The following is a 21051-nucleotide window of genomic DNA, read 5'->3' on the forward strand; positions in this document are numbered from 1 at the left end:
TGTAAATTATATCTTAATTTTGGTAATTCCCTCTATGTGATGATGATTGAAAGACTTTAGGTAAGTTAAGTCGCTGAGCTCTTGTAATAAGGGAACCCACACGTAAAAGGGCTAGTTTTGGTGACCCATGCTTGTAATCCCAGGACTTTGGGAGGCTGAGGCAGTGGATCACCTGAGGTCAGGAGTTCAAGGCCAACCTGGTCAATGTGGTGAAACCCCGTCTCCACTAAAAATACAAAAATTAGCCAGGCATGGTGGTGGTGGATGCCTGTAATCCCAGCTACCCTGGAGGCTGAGGCAGGAAAATCACTTGAACCCAGGAGGTGGAGGTTGCAGCGAGCCAAGATTGTGCCATTGCACTCCAGCCTGGGTGACAAGAGCGAAACTCCGTCTCAAAAAAAAAAAAGAAGAAAAAAAAAAAACAGATAAAGCACTGGCCTATGGTAGATGCACTGCAAATTTTGGCTGTAAATGTAGTGGTGGTAGTAATAGTATTAGTAGTAGCAACAATGATTGGTATTGTAATAATAGTGGGAATTATATGTTTTAAATGTAGAAGTAAAACAGAAATGATGGGCTGGAGGCCTCAAGCTCAGAGCTGGGTTTATAGATACACAAAATAGGACAGGACACACAGTTAAGATCAGAGAAGAGATTGTGTGTGAGCCAAAATTCACTCCAGCATGGTGGGCCCGCAGCATGTGTCTCGATATGTTCCTCTCCCTTTTTATGAGTTGCAGTGTCTAACAGCAAAACTGTGCTCCATTTGTTACTTTAACTCCATAAGCCAAGCCACAAATCGTCCATGTGTCTTTGGTAAATTCCTATCATACTAGCTGGGCAGACACTTGGTACACACAAGCATCATTAGCCTTCCACACTTTCAACAGTTTGGAAATTCGTCCCCAGGCATGGGTCCTGCTCACTCACGCATGGAACTCACACTTGCTCTCCCAGCCCCGCACCTCCAATCCCTCCTTACCTGTCTACATTGCTCACTTTCTCTCGAGGACACACCCACACTCACGTTTTAAATCATGCCAGATTCAAGATGAATCTTCAGGTGGCAAGACGGAGTATTTGAAGATGATCATCAAAGCAAACGGTGCTCAATAAATTGGTTCATGAAGGAAAGAAAGTGTAAAGGAGTAGAAGGACAAATTAGATGAGGACTTATTGAGGAGTACCTTATAAATTGAGGTGGGTACCTCAAGAACATTCTACCTTGATGTATCCATGTCGACATTTAAATCAAGGTCTCCAACTTTATGTTTTGATTTTGTGCGTTACATCATAGTTACTTGTTAGCCTGAACAACAGCAAGCAGACTTCATGAGAACAGTTTTAGTGACCCCAGCCACCTTCATTAAATGTATCCAAAAGCCTTGCAAAATTAAAAGCTGGCTGCAGTCGCACCAGAAATACTAAGAAGACTGCAAGGTAAAAGGGAACCCCCGAACTTGCAACCCCAGAGGAGACAAGATAGTAACAAAGTCCCTTGAGAATAAAGTTCACACAAGCTTGGGGATGCCTTTTTTTCTCCTTGTACGTAACACTCTTGCTGAAACAGAAATTTACTTATGACATAGGTCTAGCTCTTCATTAACAATCAATTCATTAAAATGCTGTGATATTTCAAAAACAGCTAAATTATTATGTTTTGCTATTTAAACATCTGTTCTCAGTATGTTGTTCAATACGTACAGCAATCATGTTTACTTTTTAGCTTGTAAGACATTCCAAAAATAGAATCAGTGTTTTTCTATTTTTAGTTCAGTCTATAAAGTTTAAGCAAATAATCTTCTTTTCAAAACACTGTACACTCCTTTCAAATTCATGGAAAAACCCAGCAGTCATGAGCTCATAAAAGAAAACACTGTAAACATTTCGAGTCAAAAGATTTTGACACCCACACCCTGTCCTGTAACTCAACATAGACTCTTAGCTTTAAACTCAGACATTTTGCTATAATTTATAGTGGAAACATTAGAAGCATCACTCAACAGAGCACTAATTTTATCAATAAATAACTTTTTTTTTCTAAACTGAAAGTTCTATTTCTCCTTCAAAATAAGACTGAAAAGAATCAACTCCTATTTCCTAATCAAATCTATTCGTTAATAAAAATCTGACCCAAACTTCCTCTTTCTACTTCTTCTATAGTAAATCAAAATTTTCTGGTTTTTTTATAAGGTGGTTTAGTTTACCTTTGTTTAGGATAATCACCCACTTCTAAAATAATTTCTTTTTATCTTTTTTTTTTTTTTTTTTCTGAGACAGAGCCTTGCTCTGTCATCCAGGCTGGAGTGCAATGGCGTGATCTTGACTCGCTGCAACCTCTGCCTCCCAGGCTCAAGCTGTTCTCCTGCCTCAGTCTCCCAGGTAACTGGAATTACAGTCACATGCCACCACACCCAGCTAATTTTTGTATTTTTAGTAGAGACGGGGTTTCACCATGTTGCCCAGGCTGGTCTTGAACTTCTGACCTCAGGTGATCCACCCGCCTCGGTCTCCCAAAGTGCAGAGATTACAGATGTGAGCCACCGTGCCCGGCCCTCTGTTTTTTTTTTTCTTTTTTTTTTTTTTTTTTTTTTTGAGACGGAATCTCACTCTGTCATCCAGGCTGGAGTGCACTGGCACGATCTCGGCTCACTGCAAGCTCCGCCTCCCTGGTTCACGCCATTCTCCTGCCTCAGCCTCCCGAGTAGCTGGGACTACAGGCGCCTGCCACCTCGCCCAGCTAATTTTTTGTATTTTTAGTAGAGATGGGGTTTCACCGTGTTAGCCAGGATGGTCTCGATCTCCTGACCTCATGATCCACCTGCCTCGGCCCTCTTTTTTATCTTAATAAGATTCCTTTAAAATTGCCAAGTTTTAAACACAAATGAAGCTCTTTGTGAATGTCCTCACTCTTTTCAAAGCCTAAATTTATGTGCTTCAGCACTGAACTTTGGATCAGAATTGCACAGCAAGCACCTGGAAATAAATGGTGCCACAAACCTCTGCAGAAATGCACGAAACAATTTGAATTTGTCTCCTTTGTTGTAGCTTAAGATTCCTACAAAAAGTCCACCAAGCCACATGTACTTGCATCTCAACAAGAAGACTGTGCCTGGTAAAACTCTGTAATTTTCAGGTGCACTGAGCAAGCTCATTTTCCAGAATATAAGACCCAAGTGCCATGTTCCTAGACAAATGCCCCTCTGAAAACGTTTAAGATAAAAGGTGTCTCCAGGGTGGGGAACATAACACACTGGGGTGGTGGGGGGCTGGGGGAGGGATAGCATTAGGAGAAATACCTAATGTAAATGATGAGTTGATGGGTTCAGCAAACCGACATGGCACATGTATACCTGTGTATCAAACCTGCACGTTGTATATATGTACCCTAGAACTTAAAGTATAATAATAATTTTAAAAAGATAAAAGATGTCTCTATACTTAGCAAAGGAACTCACAGATTATAAAATAAGCCACCATCTGCATCTTAGTCTCTGTGCACAGCTACAGAAGGTACATAACTGAAAATGTCTATTGATCTTGATAGGAGATGTAAGGGCTGAGAAAATGTAAGAGGGAAATAGCTTAGCTTCTCTTTTCCATTTGTGTCGGGATCCCACTCAGTTTTTTAAATGCTTCTAAGTAGTGACGTCTGAGTCATTGCTCTTCTCACCTGGAATTTTTCAAACACGACAGAAGTTTTGCTCTGGGCGAGGTGAAGATAAATTCAGCTTTCAGATGAGGGTCAGGAGTCATCTATAGTGGGTCAATCAATTTGTACATGGACTTGTGGAGTCTTTCTCGGTGTGAGGCAGCCCAGGCTGTCCAGGTGCTTGCTGCTAGCTTCTACCTGCTGGCAACCAGCTATGTGACATCAGACAGTTCATGTCACATTCTATGAACCTGTTTCCACCTTGTAAATTGTGGGTATTAGGCCCACTCCAAGGTCCCTTCCAAGCTTCCCTCAAGCATGTTGTGAAATATACACTAAATTAAATGCCCACGGCCAGGGGTGGTGGCTCACAACTGTAATCCCAGCACTTTCAGAGGGTGAAGTAGGTGAATCACCTGAGATCAGGAGTTCAAGACCAACCTGGCCAACATGGTGAAAACCCATCTCTACTAAAAATACACAAATTAGCTGGGCATGGTGGCACCTGTAATCCCAGCTACACGGGAGGCTGAGGCAGGAGAATCTCTTGAATCCAGGAGGTGGAGGTTGTAGTGAGCCGAAATCATGCCACTGCACTCCAGCCTGGGTGACAGAATGAGACACCATCTCAGGTAAATAAATAAAATACATAAATAAATAACAGGTTTGTGCCTGGCAGCCTTAGCTCAGGATCAAGGTAGAACTAAACATATCTGCTCACCAACCTAGAGGTCATAATATCACAAGGGCCCCGATGCTCCTGGAACTTTTCCAGATATCTAGAGTTCTTGTTCTCAGGGACAAGATGAGCATAAAGAAGAATGCCAACTCAGTGCAGGGATCACCTCCCTCCACTTCAAGGTACCCCTGCTCCAAGATCAAGGGTCAGGAAGGATGAAAACAATATCCACTGAGTACTTATTGCATGCCAGATGTTTTCATAGATTATCTAGCTCACAACCCTAGATTGTAAGAGTAATCCTAATAGTAGTAGAACATAGTGTGTATTGAGTGCTTCCTATCTGCCAGGCACTGCTAAAACCAGCAAACCTTCAGGCAGCATCCATCATGCACCAGGCATGGTTCTAAGCATTTACAGTGCATGAGGTCGAGAGTATGAATACCTATTTTTGGATGGGGAAACTGAAGCACTCAGCAGGTAAAGGAGAAAACCAGAATCAGACCCAGGCCTTCTGCCAACTTAACCACTTTACTTCACAGCCGCTAATTACCTTGAAACCCTGCTGCAAGGTATTACTTATTCTGTCTTGCAGATGAGGAAACTGAGGTTCAGGAAAGTAAAATAATTCAGCAAAGGCCTCACCTAGGCAAAGTGGAGCAGTGTCTGCATAGAACACCTGTCAGCATCCCTCCAAGCAAGTCCTAACTGCTACAAACACAGGGCTTCATGCTCTAAGATTTCAGGGAGCTGGCATGGCTAAGAGAGGTTCTCTAGACAGCCACTATGCTCTGGCAGCTTCCTGCCAACAGCGGGCTCTGTCAGGGAAGGAACTTGGCCTTTTTCATGAGGCTGGGAACAGAGCTGATGCTAGCTAGATGAGATACAAATAGACATGAAATGGCAGCAGATTCTAAAGAACAAATGAATGAATGAGGTAGGAAGGAAGGAAGAGAGAAAGGAAGCAAATTCTTGTTGGGTCTGAGGCAGCAGGGCCCTTCTCAAGGGTACAGCCAGGCCGGGGGCTAACAAGAAAGTGAGACCTGCAGTAAGCTGCCCCTTGTCCCCATCCAGGCTATGCTGGGGCCAGCAAGCCAAACTCCATCTGAACCCAGGACAAAGCAGGCGCTGAGCTGCCCGATCTGGGGAAGGCAGGCACATTGGTCCTCTCTGTGAAAAACTGGTCAGGTTAGTGGACAGGAAAACCCTGACCTCCCAGTGCCTAGGAAATTCAGTGGCAGGGGGCCTGGCCCCGGCCATAGCCTCATGGGAACCTGAGTGTCCAGTTAGATCCCGAGTCTTGAGTTGGATGTGTCAGTGGATCTAGCACAAGGTTTAGAATCACTTTACATGAAACACAGCGTCCTGACCCTCCTTTCCAACTGTGAGACTGTGGTGTATGCACTGAAGCCTAGGGGACTCCAAGAAAGGGGCACACAGCCTCTCTGTGCCAACAAATGCTGCTTTAACTAATTTCATCAAGTGGTAATTTCACATATCCAACCCTGGCCCATGTGTGCGCAGAGCACCGAACCTAAGCCATTGCAGTCGTCATTGCAGTAATTCATTCAGCCACTCCATCTATTGCATTCCAGTCCTCAGAGATGCTACAGTAAGCAAGCCACCTGCCCCTAGAGGAACATCTTATGGTCCAGCAGGCCCATACGGCAAGTAAACAGGAAATGGCACAACTGGGTGATAAATGCAGTGAGAAGGAAAAGAGAGGGTGCTATGAAAGCTTACAGAGAGGGCCCCTAACCAACATCAGGGACCCTATAGTCACCCTGGTGTTTTAAGCAGGCACCAAATGCCAAGTACAAATGAGCCATTGGGGGAAAAAGAGCAGAGATATTATTCCTAATCTACAAGAGAGTAGAGTCTGATATTGGATTTTTTTTAGTACGATATTCTTTTTTCTTGGGATCTTAAAAATTATTAAATATTTTTAAAACATTTAAATAGCATAATATGAGAGATACCCATGTAATTACTACCCAGTCTTAGCAGTTTCAGATATTTTGTACATAAGTACATAGATGGGTATTTTTTTGACACAGAATCTCACTCTGTCACCCAGGCTGGAGTGCAATACCATGATCTTGGCTCACTGCAACCTTCACCTCCCAGGCTAAAGCAATTCTTCTGCCTCAGCCTCCTCAGTGAGTAGCTGGGATTACAAGTATATGCCACTATGCCTGGCTAATTTTTGTATTTTTAGTAGAGATGGGTTTTTACCATGTTGGCCAGGCTGGTTTCAAACTCCTGACCTCAGGTGATCTGCCTGCCTGGACCTCCCCCCGCAACCTCAACCCTTTCTTGCTCCTGCTCTGCCATGTGAGATGCCAGCTCCCCCTTGGCCTTCGCCATGACTGAAAGTGTTGTTAGGTCTCCCCTGAAGCCAGCAGATGCCAGTGCCATGCTTGTACAGCCTGCAGAACTATGAGCCCATTAAACCTCTTTTCTTTATAAATGACCCAGTCTCAGGTATTTCTTTACAGCAATGCAAGAATGGCCTATTACTGTACTTTTTGTGAGTCAGTTTAAAAATGAGTGTAAGCTAATAAATAAATAGGCATAGCTTCAACTAAATGATTTTTATGGACTGTAGCAGAGGACCTGGCTTGTGTTTTCTTAATGGTTTCATGTCTCATGCCAAAGCCATGATATGCAAAGAAACATCTGAAAAACAGTTGATGTTTATTGCCAAGGAAATACTTAAACTGACTGTAATGAAGATGTTAAAGAGCTTCAGAGAAGCTGTAGACTATTTCCCTGGGCTGACCACAGACACACTTTAAAGCAAAGGCCATCTGATCATTGGACTTAGGGTGATTTTTAAAACACTTTCTTTTTTTATCCAAGTTTTTTTCAATTCCCTTGACTTAATTCAGTTTAGAATTTGACTTCTTATTATCCTCATAGTAATCCTGAAAAAATTACTAAGAATAAAAAATATCGTAACTACTAACATGACTAAGTCCACAGGATATTAGAACTGAAAAGATATCATATAGCTATACCTCTTTATTTACAGGTGATGAAACTGAAGTCTGAGAGGTTGATTATTCACTCATCCATCCAACAAATATTTATTGAATTTCTACTCTGATGTCATTTAGATCCTTACTATGGCAGTAAACATTTTAGTGTCTCTATCAACAGCTTTAAGAGTAAAACTTTAGACATTACCAGCTTGCCCAAGGTTGCACAGCCATTAAATAGAGGAAACAAGGTTAAGACCCAGGGAGTCTGACTCCAGTAATACTTCCTGTCTTGCCATGGGATACACCTATGGTTCTTGAGTCCAAAATGCAGAAATATGAATCTTACAGGAGAATGAGGCCCTACCATTTACAGAATGTGGTATCTTCCTTTACAGATGAAATTTAGTTCTTCTGGTGAAGAGGACAATGGCTGGGTAGGAACTTATGCCCACACCTAATGGAAACTTATCCTTGTCCTGCATGACTACTGGCCCAAGACAAAGATTACTTGGAGCAGCCCACCATAGAATCAGCTCCAAGATAAGGGGAAGTACTTGGATTCCATAGTGAACAAAACAGAGATGGTCCCTGCCCTCATGGGGCCCACAATTTAGTGGGGAAGAGAGGCAATGCACAAGTGACTTCTCAAATGTTTTATGATTTGTCTTGAATTTTTAAACTTAAACCTTCTCCAGTTTTAAAATAGCATGGAAGCAAAAAACAAAATGGATTGGGGCAGATCACAAAATTGTAACTCTTCTCTAAGGACTAGTATGACAGCCTAGGAATGAGACCTTGCATCTTTTCTGGAGGTCAGTTCTGACAGCATCCTTTGATTGAGGAGGGATTTGGAACCTTTGGCCTGTCATGCCCTTGATGGTTCTTAAATAGCCACATCCAGTTGGCTTTTTGTGGAATAACATGTTCAGAGACATAACCACCACCCACTTTCAGTAGAAAGAGCAAAACCACTAACATGTATAATGAATAGCAGCTCTTGGTCTAGGAAACTCACTAAGTCCTGGAATTCAGGAACCACAGAGGAACCCCTGAAGCCTTTCAGGCAATCTGGATTGACATCAGACATCTGTGACTCTATCAAAGCTTTGTACAGAATTCAAGGCATAGACATAAAAGTCCTTTAAGTTATAAGACATTAGAAGCATAAGACATGGGATTTCATGAATATTATTTAGCCATACAGACATTTTAAGATAATCAATGTTAGTCCTAGCTGCAAATATGTTCCCTATTTTTTTTTTTTTTTAGCATTCCACAAAATTCTCATTCTTTTAATTATCTCCCTTTGCTGCTAGGACCTCTTTAAGGCTTTCATCTGGTTCACGCTAGGCTGGGAAGAAAAGATATAGGAAGTTCTTGGCCTGACCCTGGCCTTTTCTCCTTTATCCTTTGCTATTTCCTGTCTCCTGTTTCTCTACAGAAGTAAATCATGTTGACATATCCTCAAAGAGTAGGGGCCGTACTATTGAAGAAATATAGAAACAAGGGACAGCTGAGACAGATGCACATAAAGAGGAATATGACCCACTTTATATTTATGTATTTATTATGTTGTTAAACAAAGAATGCTTTATTAATACAAATACACACAAACTCTAAAGCACTAAGAAATTTAAATATCTATGTCATAGCAAACAACTGGCAATTCAACATCCAGGGTCAACAGAATGCTAGAAGGAGATTGCAACAGATTGCATTCCCATGGTGGAGAGGGCATCTTCACAGGTGCAGGGGGGCCCAGCTGAAACAGCTTTTCAAGCTCTCCCTCCTCATCAAGGATCATGAGAGGCACTCCACTCAAGGGGAGGTGTGCAATCTGGTGCTCTTCAGGCAGGTCAAAACTCTCAAAGTCTAGAGGATTGAAGGGAAATAATTTTTCTATTTCTGGATAGGCGTCATTTGAGGCAGGAATAGCTTTTTTTTTTAACAGTCTTCTCGGTCATCTTTCTGACAGAAAAGCTTGGCTGTTTTTGTTTGCTGGGTCCATTGGTCTTTACTGACTTTTCTGTAGCTCTCTTGACAGTTCCCAAAGCCTTTCTGGTAGCTTTAGGTAAGGCTGATGGAGCAGTGAACGTTTTGCCAAAACGTGGTGTTAAACTTGAGATATCCCATCTAAGGCTTTGATTGAAGGTCCAGACCCCAGCTTCAGTCCATCCTTAGCAGCCACACGGGTGCCTGGTTCTCCATTTTCCTTATCAACATAGATCAGAGTAGCCATCCTGGATTATTGCTATTCTCAACAGCCACATTCATCTAAGACCGTGGTCCCACTTTATATTTAGATAGAATGTTAACTATAGTGGAAATTGGTGTAATATCTAATTTTTGTGCCTAGCACATCATCTAGGAGTCAGCACAAACTCATACAAAGAGCACAGGCCTGAGGTCAGACAAACCTGGGTAGGAATCTCGGGAGTACCACTTTCTGTTAACTGTAAGATTTGGGCAAGTTAGCTAACATACAAGCCCTATTTCCACATCCATAAAATGGAGGTAAAACCCAACGCTTATACATTGTGAAATGATCAAAAACCACTTAGGTAAAGTGCAGAACAACCAATAAATAAATAGTTTCTGCCTTTACTGCATTTTCTAATTTATAATGTACTTTTACATACATGATTTCACTTCTTACTAAACTTTAATAAATGCAAGTCTCTCATTTTTCACTAAAGCAGCACCCCCAAAGTTTCTCTGAACTGCAAAATGCCCAAATGTTTCATCCTGATTTATCCCTTTTGCCAACTCTCATCTACTGGTGGCAGACAATCCAGCACGCAGTGGTGGGAAGAGCCGAGAGGCCCTGTCTGAACAATGTGACTACTAATGGTGACTGCTTGGGCAGGAATACTGGACTATGGCAATGACTATGTACCTTGGCCAACCCAACCCCAATCTAGTCCAGGCTATTGATTCACAGCAGCAAATGGTCACTTCTGTTTCTAAGGCCTAGAGATAAGTTGAAGGCAGTTTTGCAGTGAGCCATTTCAATTCAATGATAAATATTCTTGCTGTCTAATTTATTCTATGAATCTTTGACCCACGGCCATGTGTGTGTATGTATTTGAGCCCACATGCAAAAATATACAGTTGAGTCTTGAACAATACAGGATTGAGTTGCATGGATCCGCTTGTTCTCAGATTTTCTTCTGCGGCTGCCACCTCTGAGACTGCAAGACCATCCCCTCCTCTTCCTCCTCCTCCTCAGCCTACTCAGTGTGAAGACAATGAGGGTAAAGACCTTTATGATTATCTATTTCTACTTAATGAATAATGAAATATGTTCTCTTCCTTATGATTTTTCTTAATAACATTTTCTTTTGTCCAGCTTACTTTATTGTGAGAATACAGGATATAGTGCATATAACATACAAAACATGTGTTAGTCAACGGTGTTACTGGTGAGGTCAACAGAAGACTATTGGTTAAGCTTTTTGGGAGTCAAAGGTTACAGGTGGATTTTGGACTGTGCAGGTGATTGGCACCCCTAACCCTCACATTGTTCAAGGGTCAGCTGCACCTATTTATTTGCATAAGGCCACCTCAAAAAGAAAGGGCCATTCAAAGGTATCATTAGAAGTCTTGCTCTTAACCTGAGACAGCTAGCTAGAAAGTGACAGAGTCATGACTTGCACCTGATATATCAAATGATTGATGCAACCTCTATATGGAGCTTGTAAACTCAAGTGCCACCCAGAGTCAGTCAGGGAATGTAAATATATAATGTACCAGTAGAAGGTAATGGGGAACGGGGAGACTGGTGGGTTAGAGTGTGTGTGCCAATCAGCAGGCATTCCAATTGAATTGTTTTTCTTCAAACACTACGGTAGGCAACTTTAAAAAAAAAAATTGCAGGCCACCTGTCTGCAATCCTGTCTCATTATATCATTAGAAGGAATTATTGTTAAGCAACTTCTTTCAACTGTTCTGACACATTCATTTTTTATTAATAGCCTTCTAATTGTTCTTTGAATTGGGGCAGAAATAATTAAAGTAAAAGATGTTGTATATGTGTCCTAAAGAAGGGACAAATAAAGACCAGTGAGGTCTAGAGGTGTGAAAGCACATCTAATCCAGGAACACTTTCTGAAGGAGGTGGCATCTGAGCTAGGAAGAAGTAAGAGGAAATCTCCCCAGGCAAAAGAAACAACGACAAGCAAAACAGAGGAAAGCATGGCTATGAGGTAAAATCAACTGTCCCATTTTGCTGGAAAATAGAGTACAGCATCTTGGAACTAGAAAAAAAAGCATGAAGAATCATCTGAGACCAGATATGGTCAAGGTTCTTGACTGCCAAGCTAAGGAATCTGGTGTTTATTGGTTAGAGATGAAAATGGCCTGCTCAGAGAATGGGTTTTCTAGATGAATCTGCTTTGTTGATCTTACAGACTCTTTCTTAACATGAAGCATACTTTTTTCCTAGACAACTTCAAATCTGAAAAATCTGTTACTATTCTTAGCATATGTTTTTGAAAGTAAACTTGGTCACCATAAATGTATATGAGAAAGGGGGCATAAAAACTGGCAGCAAATCCAGTAACTGTAGCCATCTGTGTTTCTGTTGTTCTAAGTGGAGATCAGCAAAACTAGCATTTTAAAAAACACATAAGTATAGTTGAAGTCATATTTTCCAGTGAAGCTTTCCACAAGTGGCTGCTGATCATTTTATCTGGTATTTTAAAATAAAATACACTACCTACAGGACACCATGAAAAACTATCATCTGTTGCATTATAAATGGAAGAATAAAAGGAAGGAAAGACAGAAGGGAGGGAGGAAAATGATATGTAGGTTGTCAGGAAATGTACATCAAATGTCAGAATCAACCTTTTAAAAAGTAATAATGAACAATAAGAAAAACATCAAACAATCTGTTCTGAACTTTTATGAAAAAGTGGCATAGGATAAAAATGGAGTTTGGAGTCAGAAAGACTTTTGAAATCTCAACTCTCTTCTCTTTCTATATTATTTATTCTTTATTATTATTATTCTTTTAAGATACAGGACCTTGTTCTGTTGCTGAGGCTGGAGTGCAGTGGTATGATCACAGCTCACTGTAGCCTTGAACTCTTAGGCTCAGGCAATCCTCCCGCCTCAGCCTCCTGAGTACATAGGACTACAGGCACGCACCCCCAAGCCCAGGTAATCTTTCTATGCTTTGTAGAGAGGGGTCCTGCTGTGTTGCTCAGACTGGTCTTGAACTCCTGGGCTCAAGAGATCCTCCTGCCTTGGCTTCCCAAAGTGTTAGGATTACAGGCATGAGCCACCGTGCCCAGCAATACATATTCCTGTCAACAGATAAATTCCTTGTCTCTAAAATGTAGTGTTATTTATTACTTCAATGATTGTGAAGAATGAAAACATGTGTAATATCAGGTATCATACATTTGTCTCTTTCCTTCTTTTGGAAAGGAAGGGATATGCCTGCCACATTGTGTAACTGTGGCCATGAGTATTATACAAACTCATCAGGGGCTTATGTTCTCCCATCTCACGCAGGGAGTCTAAATGTTTATGTGGTCACCTTGATCCTTCATGTAAGGGGAGGGGAGTCATGGTGCAGATAATCCCAAAGACCGGATAAAAGTAATCCTTTAAGTTTCAACGTGGCATGCATCAGTGCTTCTTTGGGAGAATTCATTTCTACACTCCCCTCTTTTTTTTTTTTTTTTTTTTTGAGACAGAGTCTTGCTCTGTTGCCCAGGCTGGAGTGCAGTGGTGTGATCTCTGCTCACTGCATCCTCCACCTCCTGGGTTCAAGTGATTCTCCTGCCTCAGCCTCCCAAGTAACTGGGACTACAGGTGTGCTCCATCATATCTGGCTAATTTTTAGTAGAGATGGGGTTTCACTATGTTGACCAGGCTGGTCTTGAACTCCTGACCTCAAGTGATCTGCCCATCTCAGTCTCCCAATGTGCTGGGATTACAGGTGTGAGCCACTGTGCCCGGCTACATTCCACTTTTCTTAAGTTAATACTGACACTAGTTGGCGTCCCTGAGCATATCACATGAGGTCAAGGGGAAAAGACAAAGAATGGAAGCACAGGGAAAGTCAATTGGTCATTTTAAATGTATTAAAGCACAGTGAGGATAGTCTGCTGGAAGTTTATTCACTTCACATTCAATATGTATTGAGCACCTACTTGGGGCCAGGTACTGTGTAGTCTGTGGTGATACATCTGTGAGCAAAACAAACCAAAACCCCTGCCCTCAGGAAACTTACATCTTAGTGAAGAGAGAGTCAGACAACGAATGAAACACATTTTTAAATAGAATAGTGTATTAGAAGTTCATTAAGCCGGGTGCAGTGGCTCACGCCTATAGTCTCAACACTTTGGGAGGCTGAGGTGGGTGACCGCTTGAAGTCCAGAAGTTGTGAGACCAACCTGGGCAACATAGGGAGACCCCCATCTCTACAAAAAATACAAAAATTAGCCAGTTGTCATTCCAGCTACTCAGAAGGCTTAGGTGGGAAGATGGCTTGAACCTGGGAGGCAGAGGTTGCAGTAAGCCTAGATCACGCCACTGCACTCCAGCCTGAGTGACAGAGACGTTGTTTCAAAAAAAAAAAGTTTATTTAAAACAGATTATATGTATTTTGGGGGAAGATATTTATTTTTTATTTTTTAAATAGAGACAAGGTCTCACTATGTTGCCCAGGCTGGTCTCGAACTCCTGGACTCAAGCGATCCTCCCACCTCAGCCTCCCAAAGTGCTGGGATTACAGGCATGAGACACCACGGCCAGCCCAGACGACATGTATTATAATCTATATACATAATAGAAAAATGAAAAGTGTAAACTTTGAGGTAAAGCTCTCTTAAACACTGCTTATTGTTAGACCACAGGTGCTGATAACAAAAGGCAGAAATTTTTGTAAAAAAGAGTGATGGTGGAAACTGCACATCGTAATGCCCTGTAATTTATATACCGTTGACCCTCTTCATCCATGGGTTCTGCATCTGTGGATTCAACCAACCATGGATTGTAAATATTTGGAAAAAATAAAGGATGGTTGTGTCTGTACTGAACACACACAGACATTTTTTCTTGTAACTATTCCCTGAACAAAACAGTATAACACTATATATGTAGCATTTACATTGTATTGAGTAGTGTAAGTAATCTAGAGATGATTTAAAGTATATGGGAGGGAGGGGGGCGGAGCAAGATGGCCGAATAGGAACAGCTCCAGTCTCCAACTCCCAGCACGAGCGACACAGAAGACCGGTGATTTCTGCATTTTCAACTGAGCCTCTGCTGCTGATACCCAGGCAAACAGGGTCTGGAGTGGACCTCAAGCAATCTCCAATAGACCTACAGCTAAAGGTCCTGACTGTTAGAAGGAAAACTATCAAACAGGAAGGACACCTACACCAAAACCCCATCAGTACGTCACCATCATCAAAGACCAGAGACAGATAAAACCACAAAGATGGGGAAAAAGCAGGGCAGAAAAGCTGGAAATTCAAAAAATAAGAGCGCATCTCCCCCGGCAAAGGAGCGCAGCTCATCGCCAGCAACGGATCAAAGCTGGACGGACAATGACTTTGACGAGATGAGAGAAGAAGGCTTCAGTCCATCAAACTTCTCAGAGCTAAAGGAAGAATTACGTACCCAGCGCAAAGAAACTAAAAATCTTGAAAAAAAAGTGGAAGAATTGATAGCTAGAGTAATTAATGCAGAGAAGGTCATAAACGAAATGAAAGAGATGGAAACCATGACACGAGAAATACGTGACAAATGCACAAGCTTCAGTAACCGACTCGATCAACTGGAAGAAAGAGTATCAGCAATTGAGGATCAAATAAATGAAATGAAGCGAGAAGAGAAACCAAAAGAAAAAAGAAGAAAAAGAAATGAACGAAGCCTGCAAGAAGTATGGGATTGTGTAAAAAGACCAAATCTACGTCTGATTGGGGTGCCTGAAAGTGAGGGGGAAAATGGAACCAAGTTGGAAAACACTGTTCAGGATATCATCCAGGAGAACTTCCCCAACCTAGTAGGGCAGGCCAACATTCAAATCCAGGAAATACAGAGAACGCCATAAAGATACTCCTCGAGAAGAGCAACTCCAAGACACATAATAGCCAGATTCACCAAAGTTGAAATGAAGGAAAAAATCTTAAGGGCAGCCAGAGAGAAAGGTCGGGTTACCCACAAAGGGAAGCCCATCAGACTAACAGCAGATCTCTCGGCAGAAACTCTACAAGCCAGAAGAGAGTGGGGGCCAATATTCAACATTCTTAAAGAAAAGAATTTTAAACCCAGAATTTCATATCCAGCCAAACTAAGTTTCATAAGTGAAGGAGAAATAAAATCCTTTACAGATAAGCAAATGCTTAGAGATTTTGTCACCACTAGACCTGCCTTACAAGAGACCCTGAAGGAAGCACTAAACATGGAAAGGAACAACCAGTACCAGCCATTGCAAAAACATGCCAAAATGTAAAGACCATCGAGGCTAGGAAGAAACTGCATCAACTAACGAGCAAAATAACCAGTTAATATCATAATGGCAGGATCAAGTTCACACATAACAATATTAACCTTAAATGTAAATGGACTAAATGCTCCAATTAAAAGACACAGACTGGCAAACTGGATAAAGAGTCAAGACCCATCAGTCTGCTGTATTCAGGAGACCCATCTCACATGCAGATACATACATAGGCTCAAAATAAAGGGATGGAGGAAGATTTACCAAGCAAATGGAGAACAAAAAAAAGCAGGGGTTGCAATACTAGTCTCTGATAAAACAGACTTTAAACCATCAAAGATCAAAAGAGACAAAGAAGGCCATTACATAATGGTAAAGGGATCAATTCAACAGGAAGAGCTAACTATCCTAAATATATATGCACCCAATACAGGAGCACCCAGATTCATAAAGCAAGTCCTTAGAGACTTACAAAGAGACTTAGACTCCCACACATTAATAATGGGAGACTTCAGCACTCCACTGTCAACATTAGACAGATCAACGAGACAGAAAGTTAACAAGGATATCCAGGAATTGAACTCATCTCTGCAGCAAGCAGACCTAATAGACATCTATAGAACTCTCCACCCCAAATCAACAGAATATACATTCTTCTCAGCACCACATCGCACTTACTCCAAAATTGACCACGTAATTGGAAGTCAAGCACTCCTCAGCAAATGTACAAGAACAGAAATTATAACAAACTGTCTCTCAGACCACAGTGCAATCAAACTAGAACTCAGGACTAAGAAACTCAATCAAAACCGCTCAACTACATGGAAACTGAACAACCTGCTCCTGAATGACTACTGGGTACATAACGAAATGAAGGCAGAAATAAAGATGTTCTTTGAAACCAATGAGAACAAAGATACAATATACCAGAATCTCTGGGACACATTTAAAGCAGTGTGTAGAGGGAAATTTATAGCACTAAATGCCCACAAGAGAAAGCAGGAAAGATCTAAAATTGACACTCTAACGACACAATTAAAATAACTAGATGCCGGGCGCGGTGGCTCACGCCTGTAATCCCAGCACTTTGGGAGGCCGAGGCGGGCGGATCACAAGGTCAGGAGATCGAGACCACGGTGAAACCCCGTCTCTACTAAAAATACAAAAAATTAGCCGGGCGCGGTTGTGGGCGCCTGTAGTCCCAGCTACTCGGGAGGCTGAGGCAGGAGAATGGCGTGAACCCGGGAGGCGGAGCTTGCAGTGAGCCAAGATCGCGCCACTGCACTCCAGCCTGGGCGACAGAGCAAGACTCCATCTCAAAAAAAACAAAAACAAAAATAAAATAACTAGAGAAGCAAGAGCAAACACATTCTAAAGCTAGCAGAAGGCAAGAAATAACTAAGATCAGAGCAGAACTGAAGGAGATAGAGACACAAAAAACCCTCCAAAAAATCAAGGAATCCAGGAGTTGGTTTTTTGAAAAGATCAACAAAATTGACAGACCGCTAGCAAGACTAATAAAGAAGAAAAGAGAGAAGAATCAAATAGACGCAATAAAAAATGATAAAGGGGATATCACCACCAACCCCACAGAAATACAAACTACCGTCAGAGAATACTATAAACACCTCTACGCAAATAAACTGGAAAATCTAGAAGAAATGGATAATTTCCTGGACACTTACACTCTTCCAAGACTAAACCAGGAAGAAGTTGAATCCCTGAATAGACCAATAGCAGGCTCTGAAATTGAGGCAATAATTAATAGCCTACCAACCAAAAAAAGTCCAGGACCAGATGGATTCACAGCTGAATTCTACCAGAGGTACAAGGAGGAGCTGGTACCATTCCTTCTGAAACTATTCCAATCAATAGAAAAAGAGGGAATCCTCCCTAACTCATTTTATGAGGCCAACATCATCCTGATATCAAAGCCTGGCAGAGACACAACAAAAAAAGAGAATTTTAGACCAATATCCCTGATGAACATCAATGCAAAAATCCTCAATAAAATACTGGCAAACCGGATTCAGCAGCACATCAAAAAGCTTATCCACCATGATCAAGTGGGCTTCATCCCTGGGATGCAAGGCTGGTTCAACATTCGCAAATCAATAAACATAATCCAGCATATAAACAGAACCAAAGACAAGAACCACATGATTATCTCAATAGATGCAGAAAAGGCTTTTGACAAAATTCAACAGCCCTTCATGCTAAAAACGCTCAATAAATTCGGTATTGATGGAACGTACCTCAAAATAATAAGAGCTATTTATGACAAACCCACAGCCAATATCATACTGAATGGGCAAAAACTGGAAAAATTCCCTTTGAAAACTGGCACAAGACAGGGATGCCCTCTCTCACCACTCCTATTCAACATAGTGTTGGAAGTTCTGGCTAGGGCAATCAGGCAAGAGAAAGAAATCAAGGGTATTCAGTTAGGAAAAGAAGAAGTCAAATTGCCCCTCTTTGCAGATGACATGATTGTATATTTAGAAAACCCCATTGTCTCAGCCCAAAATCTCCTTAAGCTGATAAGCAACTTCAGCAAAGTCTCAGGATACAAAATTAAAGTGCAAAAATCACAAGCATTTTTATACACCAGTAACAGACAAACAGAGAGCCAAATCATGAATGAACTTCCATTCACAATTGCTTCAAAGAGAATAAAATACCTAGGAATCCAACTTACAAGGGATGTAAAGGACCTCTTCAAGGAGAACTACAAACCACTGCTCAGTGAAATAAAAGAGGACACAAACAAATGGAAGAACATACCATGCTGATGGATAGGAAGAATCAATATCGTGAAAATGGCCATACTGCCCAAGGTAATTTATAGATTCAATGCCATCCCCATCAAGCTACCAATGAGTTTCTTCACAGAATTGGAAAAAACTGCTTTAAAGTTCATATGGAACCAAAAAAGAGCCCGCATTGCCAAGACAATCCTAAGTCAAAAGAACAAAGCTGGAGGCATCACGCTACCTGACTTCAAACTATACTACAAGGCTACAGTAACCAAAACAGCATGGTACTGGTACCAAAACAGAGATATAGACCAATGGAACAGAACAGAGTCCTCAGAAATAATACCACACATCTACAGCCATCTGATCTTTGATAAACCTGAGAAAAACAAGAAATGGGGAAAGGATTCCCTATTTAATAAATGGTGCTGGGAAAATTGGCTAGCCATAAGTAGAAAGCTGAAACTGCATCCTTTCCTTACTCCTTATACAAAAATTAATTCAAGATGGATTAGAGACTTAAATGTTAGACCTAATACCATAAAAACCCTAGAGGAAAAACTAGGTAGTACCATTCAGGACATAGGCATGGGCAAAGACTTCATGTCTAAAACACCAAAAGCAATGGCAGCAAAAGCTAAAATTGACAAATGGGATCTAATTAAACTAAAGAGCTTCTGCACAGCAAAAGAAACTACCATCAGAGTGAACAGGCAACCTACAGAATGGGAGAAAATTTTTGCAATCTACTCATCTGACAAAGGGCTAATATCCAGAACCTACAAAGAACTCAAACAAATTTACAAGAAAAAAACAACCCCATCAAAAAGTGGGCGAAGGATATGAACAGACATTTCTCAAAAGAAGACATTCATACAGCCAACAGACACATGAAAAAATGCTCATCGTCACTGGCCATCAGAGAAATGCAAATCAAAACCACAATGAGATACCATCTCACACCAGTTAGAATGGCAATCATTAAAAAGTCAGTAAACAACAGGTGCTGGAGAGGATGTGGAGAAATAGGAACACTTTTACACTGTTGGTGGGATTGTAAACTAGTTCAACCATTATGGAAAACAGTATGGCGATTCCTCAAGGATCTAGAACTAGATGTACCATATGACCCAGCCATCCCATTACTGGGTATATACCCAAAGTTTTATAAATCATGCTGCTATAAAGACACATGCACACGTATGTTTATTGTGGCACTATTCACAATAGCAAAGACTTGGAATCAACCCAAATGTCCATCAGTGACAGACTGGATTAAAAAAATGTGGCACATATACACCATGGAATACTATGCAGCCATCAAAAAGGATGAGTTTGTGTCCTTTGTAGGGACATGGATGCAGCTGGAAACCATCATTCTTAGCAAACTATCACAAGAACAGAAAACCAAACACTGCATGTTCTCACTCATAGGTGGGAACTGAACAATGAGATCACTTGGACTCCGGAAGGGGGACATCACACACCGGGGCCTATCATGGGGAGGGGGGAGGGGGGAGGGATTGCATTGGGAGTTATACCTGATGTAAATGACGAGTTGATGGGTGTTGACGAGTTGATGGGTGCAGCACACCAACATGGCACAAGTATACATATGTAACAAACCTGCACGTTATGCACATGTACCCTAGAACTTAAAGTATAATAATAATAATAAATAAATTTTTTTAAAAAAGTATATGGGAGGGTGCGCACAGGTCATAGGCAAATACTATGTCGTTTTATATCAGGGGTTTGAGCAACTATGGATTTTGGTATCTACAGGGGTGGTAGAACCAACCCCCTCGCCCCGACGCATACTGAGGGACAACTGTATACACATAGAGAGGTATGTGTGTGCAGTTCACGGGAATCTCTCATTAAGTCTGTGCTACCTTTGGAAAAAAACCGGGGGAGATACATGCTCCAGAAGTAAAATGAACGGGCGATTTCTTTTTTTACTTTTTATAGTTTCTTAAATTTATTATACAGGGTTTTAAACTTACGTTTTACAACATTTTTCAAATAAAAATAAAAACTGAGTTAAAGAAGGATGAGATAGTTCTATGTGCACTGACAGAAATTGGTACATGACACATTAGGTGAAAAATCTAGATTACAGAGCTTTGTATCACCTGATTATGTATGTGTTAAATACATAGATGTTTTAAAAATCCACTGCTAAGTGAGCCAAGATTGGATCACGTCACTGCACTCCAGCCTGGACTACAGAGCGAGACTCTGTCTCAAAATAAATAAATATATAAAATTTTAAAAAATACACTGCTAAGAGTCACACGATACATAGATTTTTTTTTTTTTCATGTCAGCTGGTCTTAGACAGCTGAGCGAAGGATCCCATCAGAGTTTCAGTAAATCACCCCTCCTTTTCATCGCCCACATACAGTATCACTAAGTAGGCACTTGCCTCACAGCAGACCTTCAAAGCATCCCTTCCTCCATCGCAGCCACTATTGTCCTAGGCTGGTCCTCATCATCTCTTACTTGAATCACCTCAA

General features: G+C 41.3%; 2 protein-coding genes across 7 annotated transcripts in view; both read right to left on the reverse strand.

The window, feature by feature from the left end:
* Positions 1 to 21051, reverse strand: part of TBC1D1 (TBC1 domain family member 1) — a 248669-nt gene that overhangs the window by 168538 nt on the left and 59080 nt on the right. The window lies entirely within an intron of this gene.
* Positions 8897 to 15993, reverse strand: PTTG2 (pituitary tumor-transforming 2). Its single transcript, XM_050790921.1, is given in 3 exon segments — positions 8897 to 9249; positions 9251 to 9431; positions 9434 to 15993. Coding segments are annotated over 3 exon segments (603 nt in total). The 5' UTR covers positions 9555 to 15993; the 3' UTR covers positions 8897 to 8948.

Source organism: Macaca thibetana, chromosome 5, assembly GCF_024542745.1.
Source record: "Macaca thibetana thibetana isolate TM-01 chromosome 5, ASM2454274v1, whole genome shotgun sequence".
In the NCBI taxonomy this organism is placed as follows: domain Eukaryota; kingdom Metazoa; phylum Chordata; class Mammalia; order Primates; family Cercopithecidae; genus Macaca; species Macaca thibetana.